Source organism: Chiloscyllium plagiosum, unplaced genomic scaffold, assembly GCF_037043375.1.
Source record: "Chiloscyllium plagiosum isolate Xiang-an unplaced genomic scaffold, Cpla_swu_hap1 HiC_scaffold_24, whole genome shotgun sequence".
In the NCBI taxonomy this organism is placed as follows: domain Eukaryota; kingdom Metazoa; phylum Chordata; class Chondrichthyes; order Orectolobiformes; family Hemiscylliidae; genus Chiloscyllium; species Chiloscyllium plagiosum.
Window position 1 is genome coordinate 11,510,209 of NW_028270162.1, and position 12,575 is coordinate 11,522,783.

At 40.0% G+C, this 12,575-nt stretch overlaps 1 protein-coding gene across 2 annotated transcripts in view; it reads left to right on the plus strand.

Moving 5' to 3' along the window:
- The window catches only part of pi4kab (phosphatidylinositol 4-kinase, catalytic, alpha b), a 172,062-nt gene that overhangs the window by 153,946 nt on the left and 5,541 nt on the right, over positions 1–12,575 (plus strand). For both annotated transcript variants that reach the window (XM_043715376.2, XM_043715377.2), the window contains 8 exons: positions 3,035–3,105; positions 3,450–3,522; positions 3,773–3,843; positions 5,909–6,012; positions 7,118–7,222; positions 7,977–8,102; positions 9,306–9,426; positions 12,085–12,244. In XM_043715376.2, coding sequence (XP_043571311.1) covers positions 3,035–3,105; positions 3,450–3,522; positions 3,773–3,843; positions 5,909–6,012; positions 7,118–7,222; positions 7,977–8,102; positions 9,306–9,426; positions 12,085–12,244 — 831 coding nt within the window. The remainder of the gene's footprint in view (positions 1–3,034; positions 3,106–3,449; positions 3,523–3,772; positions 3,844–5,908; positions 6,013–7,117; positions 7,223–7,976; positions 8,103–9,305; positions 9,427–12,084; positions 12,245–12,575) is intronic.

The following is a 12,575-nucleotide window of genomic DNA, read 5'->3' on the forward strand; positions in this document are numbered from 1 at the left end:
ACAGCAGGTCAAAGGCTAGGAGTCCTGTGGTGAGTAACTCACCTCCTTAGTCCCCAAAGCCTGTCCATCATCACATGGTCACATTAAGTTATGTGAGACCCCCAGTGATACAACATTAACTTGGTCATAGAAGACACAGGGTAAATGAGGGATCGTTTTCTGACTGGAGGTCTGTGACCAAAGGTGTTGCACAGGGACCAGTACTGGGAGCTCTGTTGTTTGTAATATATATAAATGATTTGGATAAAAGTGCCGGTTGTCTGATTAGTAAGTTTGCAGAGGACATGAACATTTTAGTTAAACCACATTTGGAGTAGTGTGCGCCATTTTAGCTGTCATGGTAAAGGAAGAATGCAGAGGTTTTGGAGAGGGTGCAAAAGAGATTTACCAGGATGTTGCCTGGATTTGAATGTATTAGGTATAGGAGAGGTTGGACAAAATTTGATTGTATTCATGAGCGTATCAGAGGTTGAGGAGTGACCTGAAAGAAGTATATTAAATTGAGAGAGGCAAGGATTAGGTGGATAGTCAGAGTCTTTTCCCCAGGATGGAAATGTCAAATATTAGAGGGCATAGGTTTAAGGTGAGAGGGGGCAAGTTTAAAAGAGATGTTCAAAGCCAGTTTTTTTTTTAACACAAGGTGGTAGGTGCCTGGAAGGGGAGATTCCACAGGAGTTGATCAAAGCAGGTATGATAGCAACATTAGACAGGCATATATACAGGCAGGGAATAGAGAGATACAGACCATGTGCAGGCAGATGGGGTTAGTTTAGTATGGCATCATGGTCAGCACAGGCATGATGGGCCAAGGGGCCTGTTTCTGTACAGTACTGTTCTTTGTTTTATCTAAAAAGCACAAGTCTGGAGATTACTACCTACTTACCTGGATGAATGCAGTTCCAACATTACTCAAGAAGCTTGACACCACCCAGAACAAAGCACCCACTTGGTTGGCACAACATCCACTCCTTCCATCACCAACATTTCGCAGCAGCAGTGTATACCATCTACAAGATGTCCTGCAGTAACTCGCCGAGGCTCCATAGACAATACTTTCCAAACCCCACACCACTCTCCATGGGAAGGACAAAAAAGCATCAGATACATAGGAATACCACCGTCTTGAAGATTCCAGCTCCACATCCCATTTCCTGGTCACTGTTCCATTGGCAGTAATGCATGAGCCTTAATCCACACCTTGTCTTGTTCACTTATCTCTGTGCTTGCTGACCTACATTTGGCTCCTCATCCAGCAATGCTTTCTGATCCTGTTTTCAAATCCCTTCATTGACCCATCTGTGCTTATCTCAGTAACTTTCTCCAGCCCTTCAGATCTCTGAGATTTCTGTGCTCCTGAGTCAGTTACCCATCTCTGATTTTTTTTTTTTCCCCATCATCCGTGGCTGTCTCTTTAACTGCTTGGAGCAAATATGGTGAATTTTCCTCCCTCTCCTCTTCGCTTCTCTCTTCCTTTAACATATACTTTAAAACATACTTCTTTAACCACGCTCTTAATCATCAGTCCTAATAGCTTCCTACATATCACCCTTTCACTTTTATTCAGCTCAAGTGCAGGCAGATGGGACAAGTTTAGTTTGAGATTATGTTCAGCATGGGCTGGTTGGACCGAAGGGTCTGTTTCCATCTGTATGATTATGAAGCAGTTTGGGATATTTCACTACATTTTGAGATGTTATATAAATTTGGGTTTTAGCACCAGTTTACAGAAATACCTCTTATCCATCAGTCAAATTTTCCCATTTTTCTAACAAAATAAATGCTGTCTAATACAATGTGATGGGACATTAGATAAAACAATGTTTGATTAACTATGATATTCTAACCTAGAAATATTTGTGATTTTGAAATGAAGAGTAGTCTTCTTAATTGTATGACTTTCAATGTAATTGTCAGTTGCTGAAACAATTCAAACATTACGTAGAAATTGAACTTTGTGCAGTAAAATTGGGATATGGTATTTTAAGTGCTTATTTTAAAGCTGTAATGTCCACAGTGGAAGGAAATGACAAGCTTGCACATACAAAGTAGATTGCAAGTTTTTAAGAAATGTTTTGAAATACTTTCTAAAGACAAAAAAAAATGAAGGTAATAGGGAACTGATTTTGGAATCCATGGGGCAGGTTTTGAAGTGGAGTAATTTGTTCACCTTGTTTACTTATGAAGTAATTGCCAGTTGTTTCATTATGATTAGCTTGGCTCCATTATTATGCAGTTTTTTTAAATGGAACCATGTCCAAATCTCAAATTGGAAGTTAATGCTTTAACTCTCTTCTCAGTCATTATATTTGACCCTTCAGCACACATTCCTTCTTTGTGAATTAAGTTTTATAGATTATGTGCTTGCTTCAAGGAATTGCGAATATTTGTCCCAAATTCCACCGATCAAGTCTGTTCGATACAGACACTACCCAAAATTAGAAGGTGGCGTCTGACTCTCAGTGCAGGTGCACGAGTGTCTGAAGGAAATAGTCTTGCTTCAATTCACAGTTTTAGCCTTACTTACCTGACTAGCACTTTAGCTGTGCAGGAGTGCAAAGCTGAAAGGGTTTTCTGAAATTAAATTTGCAAAATAAATGCAGTCTTTTTCATTTCTTCTTCAATGGGATGTTGGCATCACTGTCAAGGCCAACATTTATTGCCCATTCCAAATGATCCTTGTGTCTTGCCATGTGAGGTTGGCAGATTTTCTTTCATAAATGACATTTGTAGCTTTTAACAATTGTTTTGTGTTCACCATACCAAGATTAGCTGTCCATTCCACACTAATTCATAGCAATTGGTGAAACGTAATTCTGCGGTGAGATTTGTCCCAATTGCAGTTATTCAGTCCTCTGAATTACTAGTCCAGTGCCACAATATCTCTCTCGTGCTCGCTCTCTCTCTGTCTCTCTCTCTCTCTCTCTCATGCGCTGTCCCTTAATTACAGGTAAATGATCTTTGCCAGGTCTTATTAGAAAAGCAGTTAAGTGAAAGAGCAATAGAATTACTCAGAATGCTTCCCTTCCTCCTCCAGGCCATATCCGAAAGGTGAAGAGAGGAAGAAAGCATGTCTGAAGGCCTTATCTGAGGTTAAAGTCCAGCCTGGTAAGAGAAACTGACCTGTTCGTGTCATTTTGAGCATGTCAAATAGCAGTGTAGTGATCAGAAGTCATTTTGTAAATGTTTCCATATCTTTAATTGTTTGCGATTTGAGAGTCTTTATTCTAGAAGACCTCATTGTTCCCCTCAGCTACTTTTTACGTTGAATCAGATGGGCCCTCCTGTGGCACAGTGGTGGTGTCCCTACCTCTGAACCAGGAGGCCCAGATTCAAACTGCACCCGCTCCAGAAGTGTGCAATAGAAACTCTGAACAGAATGATTGTGAAACATGTCTGCAATAATTAAGAGAAGAATGCTGAAACATTGGTCTGATTTCTTTTGGTTTCAGGTTGTTACCTTCCAAGTAATCCAGAAGCTATTGTTTTGGACATCGACTACAAGTCAGGAACTCCCATGCAGAGGTGCATTTAATTCAAAGTCTCGAATTCCTTTCAGCCACCCCCTTTACACACTTAATCCTGTGAATGGCTTTTTCATGTTTAATAATTAATAACGTTATGAAATGTCTTAATTCCATTTTATTTTAATTCCCATCTTCCCTACAAATAGAGGCTGAGCAAGTTTGCACTTCTTAAAATAAAATCTAGTTATCTACCATTTAAATGCTTTGATTAATCGTACACATCTGTTTCTTTATTTCTTGTTGCACAGTGCTGCAAAAGCTCCCTACCTGGCCAAGTTTAAAGTAAAACGGTGTGGAGTATCTGAATTGGAAAGGGAAGGTCAGTAAAAACATTTCATTTGTGGTGAAATCTGCTGTCATTAAAGATTTCTTGTTCCTCTCCAATCAACCTAGTTACCAAGTTCAGATGGTCAGGAGATGTGATAGAAGGGTATATAGAGAAACAAGATTCTGTTTTCTTTTCTGGTGATCAGTTTGGAAATGGTTTACACGGAGACCATTCAACCCATCATTCCTGTGTGGATTCTTTAAACCACTATCCGCTTTTTTTACTTCTCCTGGCATAATTCATCTTCTGAAACTTTCAAAGGCAATCAATTATGAGTACTGTTTGGGATCCTTGTGCAAATGAAGCATACATTATTTTTAAACATAGTAGTTAACACATTGAAAATGGGCATCCGCTGTACCTGAGCCAATATACTCAATGCAACCCCTGACATATCACTCCACAGCAGGTCAGGCAACATCCGAGGAGCAGGAGAATCGACATTTCGGGCATCAGTAACTCCTGATGAAGGGCTTATGCCCGAAAAGTCGCTTCTCGTGCTCCTCAGATGCTGCCTGACCTGCGTACTTTTCCAGCACCACACTTTTCAACTCTGACTCTCCAGCATCTGCAGTCCTCACTTTCTCCATATCACTCCACAACCCTGGCTTGCAGGACTAATGCTGAGTAGTGAACTTCTAATGTATCAGAACAAGGGGATGTGCATTTTCCCAGAGGATTAATATGCAGAACAATCAGTGTCACTACTGCCCATCATCCATTAACTAATTCCAATAGAATTCCTCTGAGCTGGACTATTAAACCTAATATGGAGGAATCCAGGAGTGGGATAGCAACCAACCTAGCTATTTACCCCAATATAGTATTTTTTATGAAAATAAGGAGCTGTACTTTGTTTCACAGGAATGTCCCCCAAACTTTGTTTATTAACTGCTTAAGAATTCAATGCTATAAACCATTTTCACATCCTTCAAATGACAAGATCGAAGGCTGGATTATCTCCTTTGGGCAGACAAGGTTGAGGGCCAGATGCCCATCAGGTCACTGGGGAAATTACATATCAGTCCTTGAATTAAATCTGAAACAAGATAGTGCTAGAATTCTAGATATGACCAGAAAAACAGTGGCTGTGCTATTGAATATTCACTCAATACTGCATTGCAGTTGTGCTCTACAGTTACCTGCTCAAAGAATGATACGGATTGCTATTCTTTGTTCAGGGTAGGGGGAGTAGAAAATGTGTTTTAGTAGGTAGATTTCAAGAAAAATCTAATGGCAAATGCAGGTGTTCCTCAAATTTTAGCTCCCTGAAACTAGGTGTTTAAACTAGTGATGATAACCATTCTGTATAGCCAAACAACGGTATAACTAAACATTTTTCAAGTTGGATAGTTTTTGAGATTACAAACACATTGCAAAATAGCAAACCTGAGGTCTTAGTGTGTTTCAATACTGTATAATTTGTCTTTGTTTCCCTTGTTATGCCTCAGTATCTGATCCTCTGTAAGTTGTAACAAGCCATTTTTAATTCTAAATGTGTTGTATAAAAGCAGGTTGTTTGCATGTCCAAATCACTCCATGGAATAAGCCTACCCAATCACTATCAGTTCCTCCTTTTATTTAATAAATAAATGAAAAATGGCATTTGTGGAAAACACTATGCCATAGTCATAACTTCTCACTGTACTTAACATTAAGGAATACAAGCATTTGTAGTCCAGAGGAAACAAAAACATCATTTTGATGTATTATCCATATACTCTTTAAGTGAGGATTTGTGAGTAAATCCTGGGGGAGTATATGATTAGCTGGCTCATGTTTCTCTCCACAGTTGCTCAATGAGTACATGCTTAGCCTGAAAGGCTACTGGTGACTATGGGAACATTTCTGCATCAAAAGGCAGCAATATCTAGAGAAGATAGTCAAAAGCTTTGGTGTATTCCAATCATCTTCAAATGTAAATGCTGAAGTAAATAAGTATTGATACTTAATCAATGTTTGCTGATCTTCTGTATCATTTCTGTGCTTTAACCATATGAGTTAAACATTGAAGCGACATGCTATTACAGTGAAGAATAATGAATATGATTTCCAGGTCTTCGCTCCTGTTCTGACTACACTGACAGTACAGAGAATGATGATTCTGAAAGGATATGTTGGCAGGCTGCCATTTTTAAAGTTGGTGATGACTGCAGACAGGTAAACCCTTCATTTCATTTCTGTAGTTTTATAGTGGTTTATAATTACTAACATTAACTTAGCAAGTCTGAAGTAATCAAAATAAAAAGTGGATCTGCTTACATTGGAGTATGAACTAATGTCCAACAAGAACCGAATCCAAGCAACTTCACGAGCATTATCAAACAAAATTTGACATCGAGCCAATTAAAGTGATATCAGGGTACGTGGCTAGATGTTTGACCTGATTTATTGAGTGTGTGAAAAGAGGAAAGCTTAGTCAAGAAATTTACATGTTTAGAAAAAGAATCCTGGAGCATAATCTCCACACAGTGAGAGTCATGGCTACCAGTGGAACACAGGTAATAATTAAGATTCTGCACAGGAGTGCTGCGGGGCTGGAGGAACTGATAGTGATCAGGTGGGCTAATTCCATGAAGCAATTTGGAATTGAGATGGGACTTATAAAGTCGAGACTTTGCTTCAAGTAATTGTCATTTAGCGATTTTGGATATCTGTATACATAGTATGGCACAATGCAAATCCATGCTTGTTCTTAGAAACTGACATTTAAACTTGTAACTTTAGTTTTCCTACTTGCTCCAAATGATTTGGATCTGGTTAACTATTAGAAAGTCATTTATACCAGGGAGCTTGTAACCAATGGAGGGTGCTGGAGATACTTTCTCCAACAGTGACATACGTGCTGTACTAAAAGTAAGACATTGTTAGCCCAACTGCAGGTCGGCTACACTTGCCATAATCTCAACCGTTAGATGTCGGTATCTTGCAGTAATAAAAGGAAACCTGACTGATTGAGATAATGGCCAGTGACCACATGAAACATGCAGTCTGCTTTGATGGATAAAAATACTGAGCCTCAAACGAAGTCAAGGTTCAACTTCTGTTTTGCATGGAAACTGTACTTAGAAAAGTGCTTTTTCTAACCCTAAGTATTTCTATTTTAGCTATAACCATTTTCATGTTTGTTGTGAAACTTCTATGATAGTAATTGTGTGCTCTTATACCTGGAATATTTTTGTTAGAAAGCTAGTTTTGAATAGTTAAATTGTTTTAATGTTGCCTGGCTCTCAAAATGTATTTACTGTTTTTTTTGTCTCCGCAGGATATGTTAGCGTTACAGATTATTGGTCTTTTCAAGAACATTATTCAGCTTGTTGGTTTGGATCTCTTTGTCTTTCCATACAGAGTCGTGGCTACAGCACCAGGGGTATGTCTCGCATGGTAGAATGATATTGAAGCATGTTTCTATTTGTGTCTGTGATTGTTCAGAAAACTTACTGGGATCCAGTTACGTGCATACAAGTTAAAAATAGAGGGACAGCTAGACTCTCACAGTCTGAAGATCTAACCTTGAAACGCTGCCATTGTCAGAAAACTATACATTTCTGGAATTGATAACATGTTCAGTCAAGAATCAATTAGACCTCCGGTTAAATTTAGTCTAAATGCCAGCAAATTGAGAAATTCTCTCCATAAAGCCAGAAGAAATAGCACCAGGGATAGGCCATTCATCCTGCAAGCCCGCTGCACCATTCAATAGGATTCTGGCTGATCCGACATTCTCAATGTCAGACCCTTGCTTCAAATAATTTAGACTTTTAAAAAAAAAATACACACACTAGCTTTTCAGCAATTTCCTGTTTTTATTTAACAAACAGAGCAAGTGTGCTTTCCTTAGGCCTTGTGCCAAAGCGCCGATATTTAGCAGTGTGCACTAGTAATGGGCAGCTATGAAATCAGTGCATGTAAAATCATGTCTGGCTCAGCACTAATTTCCTGATGTGCCAGTTAAGCAGATGAGACTAGCTGTTGGCAATTTGTAAAACCAACTGTCTAATGTTTACTATTTGGGTTATCGTCAGCTTATTACTTGGTGAATTAAGTCCTGTACAGCGATGGAACTATCAGATGTCAACTCATTATAAGTGGATTTTGAGTGTGACAACAATTTAACTTTTCAGTGTGGAGTGATTGAATGCATCCCTGACTGCAAATCACGAGATCAGCTGGGCCGGCAGACCGATTTTGGAATGTACGATTACTTCAGAAACCAGTATGGAGATGAATCAACTTTAGCGTTCACAAAGGTAACGTCGGAGCATCTCTGCAACAAGAAATATTGGCTGTAAATTGGAAGGGGCAATCAATGTTGTATTATTGCTTCAAAGTGTGTTCTTTTCTCCAATCGGAGAAGTTCAAGAAGTGACCTTACAAATTAGAAAGATGTAAAAATGTTTCCACATGTGGGAGAGTGCAAACCTAAACCACATAGGTGTACGAAATTCTGAGAAAAAATCATTTAACCAGAAAGAGTGAAGAGTAGTTGTGGTGTGTTGCATAAAAGCATTTAATAGGAGGCTAGGTAAATTCATGAGGGAGAAATGGACAGGAGGCTATGCTGGAGGCTTAGGTGAAGTAAGGTAGAACGGGACTGTTTAGAGTGTCAACAGTGCCAGAGACCTGTTAATCCAAATGGCCCATACCACCTCTGAATTCCATTAATATGACTATGCCTGTTTGACCCAGAGCTATTAGAAAGATGCACTGTGGTGCACATTATTGCTATTGCTCACACCTCTGTAGATGATTTCATTTAGTTTAGGGTCACGCAATCATCTTCAATTGTGCCATTGGTGACCTCTCCTCATAAGGGCAGAGAGGAGGTGTTTGCTTAATGATGGTTGGCATTTACTCCCATTCATAAGTCTTCAGATATTAAAGTACTCAATTCCTATATTGATCAAAACAGGGGGCCTAGGAAGGTAATTGGCAAATAGTTATTGCATCACACAAGTGTGAGTCGATGTTCATGTCCAATCAAAGAACCTAACCATCTCCCCATAATATTCAATGATATTGTCATTGCTGAATTGTAACATCGTTGAGGGGAGGTGTGGAAGAATCACCATTGATGAGAAACTGCACTGGACCAGTCCTATAAATACTATAGCTACAAGAACAGGTCAGAGGTTAGGAATACTGTGGCACATAATGTATCTCCTGATACCTCCAGGGTGTGCCCACTGTACAAAGTATAAATCATCAGCATGATGAAATAATCCCCACTTGCTTGGTAATGTGCAGCTCCAATAACACAAAAAGAAGAAATGAGATTTCTATTCTCTTAAGAATTTAGATCTTGACACTCATAAGCAGATGCTTGGTGCATGTTATAAACTACCTTTTAAACAAGTTATTTTTTTTGGTAAAGGAAAGGAGGGGCTAGTTTTGTTAATAAACCTGCTGTCTTTGATGTACCCCACAATTACTGTTTTCTGTCTTTCTGGAAGGCACGGTATAATTTTATCCGCAGCATGGCTGCCTACAGCCTCCTCCTCTTCTTGCTCCAAATCAAAGACCGACACAATGGGAACATCATGTTGGATAAGAAAGGTCATCTCATCCACATAGGTCAGTGCTTAACTTGCAAGTACAGCACAAAGTCTCGTCAGCATCAATAACTCGGATGTTGATTTTCTTTTTTGTGTCTCTGTCAAATTATCCATTTTATTTTTGTTGTATGTTCCAGAAAATCTCCAGGACTGGTCTATGCAAAAATATCAAGTTCAAATCTTGGTTGTTTTAAGAATTGCAATCTTGATGTTTGCTGACTAAGTTGGTGATCAGCACGTTGTTGCTTGTGAACCTCTGTTTATTCTTTGCTTCTGAGTTGATTAGGGGATTACATTTTAAGAAAACAGCTGGAGAATATAGCATTGGAGGATTTCCCTATTTTCTGCCCATGACTACCTTTGTTGTCATTGCTGGATAGAGCTGTGGTTAATCTGCACTCCATGTACTGTGTACTGTACTTGTCCCTATTTTATGAGGAAGAGGTTGAGACAGTGGTAACAGCACCCTTCCACACACATGGGAATAAAGGTGTGCAGCAAATAAAATCTGTTGGGGTGGGGTAACTTCAGATGGTGTAATTCTGACAACAAAAGAGACTACAGTTACAATGTTTAAAAGACATTTGGATAAGTACTTGGAGAGATATGGCCTAAGCACGGGCAGATGGGGCTAATTTAGTTTGGGATTATGCTCGGCATGGACTGGTTGGACCAGAGGGTCTGTTTCCGTGCTGTATGACTGTAATCCATGAGACACTTGATTCAGTGGAAAAGTTGCAAAAATGATTTGCAAGGGTAATAGCACAGCTCTGGATTTATATTCATTTTAAAAATAAGCAATGTTGGGGCTGACTTCTCATGGAATGTTAACACTGAAGTGCGACCTCGATAGAAACCTTTAAAATTCTGAAAAGGTTTCATAATGTATCCAGTTGTGCAGAGGGAACCATAATTGGGGGTCATAAATATGCAGAAGCCATTATACAATCCAATAGTTTTAAAGGTGCAGGAATGCTTTAAGTGTAGGTTTGGTGGTTACGCGTCCCTTGCTTCCCCTTATATTGCTGCCCTAACCAGTTTACTAAAAAGCTGCTGATTCCTAACCATTTGTTGAGCAATAAGTGTGGACAGTGTCAATGCCAACTTCCTGAACGAGAAATATCCTCTTGGGGAAGGGGAAGGGAACAATAATGGTCTAGATGAGCAGGATCAGGAGCCATCCCTTGCCGTAGTGCTACAAATCTGACCCTGGAGCAGTCACTGCCAATAGATGGCATCTGGGGGCTGGTATGTGTCCAGGTACTCCTGTTTTCAGAATCAAAGCAACTGCAGTAATTGAGTCACTGTGGAAGCAGGTGGTTTCTGCAGAAGATCTTACACCTGAGGCTGGTTCAATCACTGGGTCATAATGATTGGGAAAGTGGTGACTATCCTTTGCCTATTGCTGATTATATCATTGACATTTGCTGAGTGACTGTTCTGTTCTGACTGGATTGAAGGGGCGGATACACGGGAGGGTTATTTGGGGTGACGAGCTGGCATGCCTGATGCTGGAATATTAGAGCGGGGCCGACCCTCCTGTGTCACAGTTGGTCATCTGATCACTGAGCTCTGCAGGTTTGCAGGAGACTCTCTCACTTTCACCATTCAATCTTTGCAACTTTAACAGGCCGAGTGAAATGAAAAGAAACCTTGCGTGTATGCAGTGTCTTTCATCACCCAAGGTATTCCAAAGCACTTGTGATTTAGTACTTGAATATTTACAATACAGTTCATTCTTCGCTGTAAAGTGCCTTTTGTTAATACAAACTCGCTGTAACACAAGTAATGAATTAGGGACACTTTCTAAAGCACAAAGTTTTAAAGCACGTATCGGTTATAATGCATTTCCAACCCTATTCGTTTCAATGAAGCTGCTATTATACGATTTTCTTATAACGCGGGATTACACGAGATCATAACTACCACGTTACAACAGAACTGACTGTATTGTGATCTAAAGTAGGAAACGTGGCAGCCCGTTTGTGCACAGCTATGAGCTAAAGTGTTGCTGATTTTAATTGAAGGCTAATTCTTAATCAGGACACTGAGGAGAAATTATCTGCTCTTCTTGGACATAAACCCATGGGGTCTTCTTGAGCTATCTGAGAGGGCAGGTATCACCATTGATTTAATATCTCACCTGACAATGCAGCATTTCCTTAGCTATACACAGATGTGTTGGCCTCCATCATGTTGACTGTGGCTTGAACTCTGAAGCCAGAATGTTACTGCTGAGCTTAGACTGAGAGCAAACAAAGACTGTGAATGCTGGAAAAACTCAGCAGTTCTGGCTGCATCTGTAGAGAGATAGAAGCAGAGTTAACATTTTGAGTCCTGTGTGACTTCTGTTCAGAACAAAGAGTTACACACCTAGCACGATGGCCCGGTGGCACATGCAGAGAACCCTCTGGATAAGCTCTGGAGTGTAGGTGGTTGAATACTAGTGGGCACGAGAAGTTGAGCTTCCAGACAAACTTTCTGGATGTAGGGAAGAGGCTGTTGCCTTTGTTGAGTGAGAGTACAGAGTTTCCATCAGGTAAACAGCAACTTGGTTTGTGTCCTTCACAATATTAGATTTTAATACTTTTCAAATACCCGTGTAGCCAAGTTACCAGTATTAACATGTTGATGCTGAAGACTGCTGATCTAATCATGCCATATGTATTTTCTGCAGATTTTGGCTTCATGTTTGAAAGCTCACCTGGAGGTAATCTCGGCTGGGAGCCTGATATTAAACTCACGGACGAGATGGTGATGATCATGGGAGGGAAGATGGAGGCCACACCCTTCAAATGGTTCATGGAGATGTGTGTTAAGGGATACTTAGCAGTCAGGTAAGGAGCTTATGGACAAATAAATATTGTCTAGTTTTATAGGGGTCATGCAGAGAGAGTTTTTATGTTATCTTTTCAAGAACCGTGGTGCAATTTAAACCCTTGGTGATGTTCAGCAAGTAGGTCCCCACCCTGGTGAAGGTATTAGCGGTCCTTGTATGGCTGCAGTGTGTGGATAGGCAGAATCTATTTATATTTAAAACAATAGGGAAGGTGGCTGACCTTTTTAGTTTGTTGCCGATGCAGGTGTCCAAATGTATGTGGCGCTGAATCTCTCCACAAGCTGCCCTTTCAGTTCAGGCATCGGCCATTGGAGAACAGGCCCTTCAGC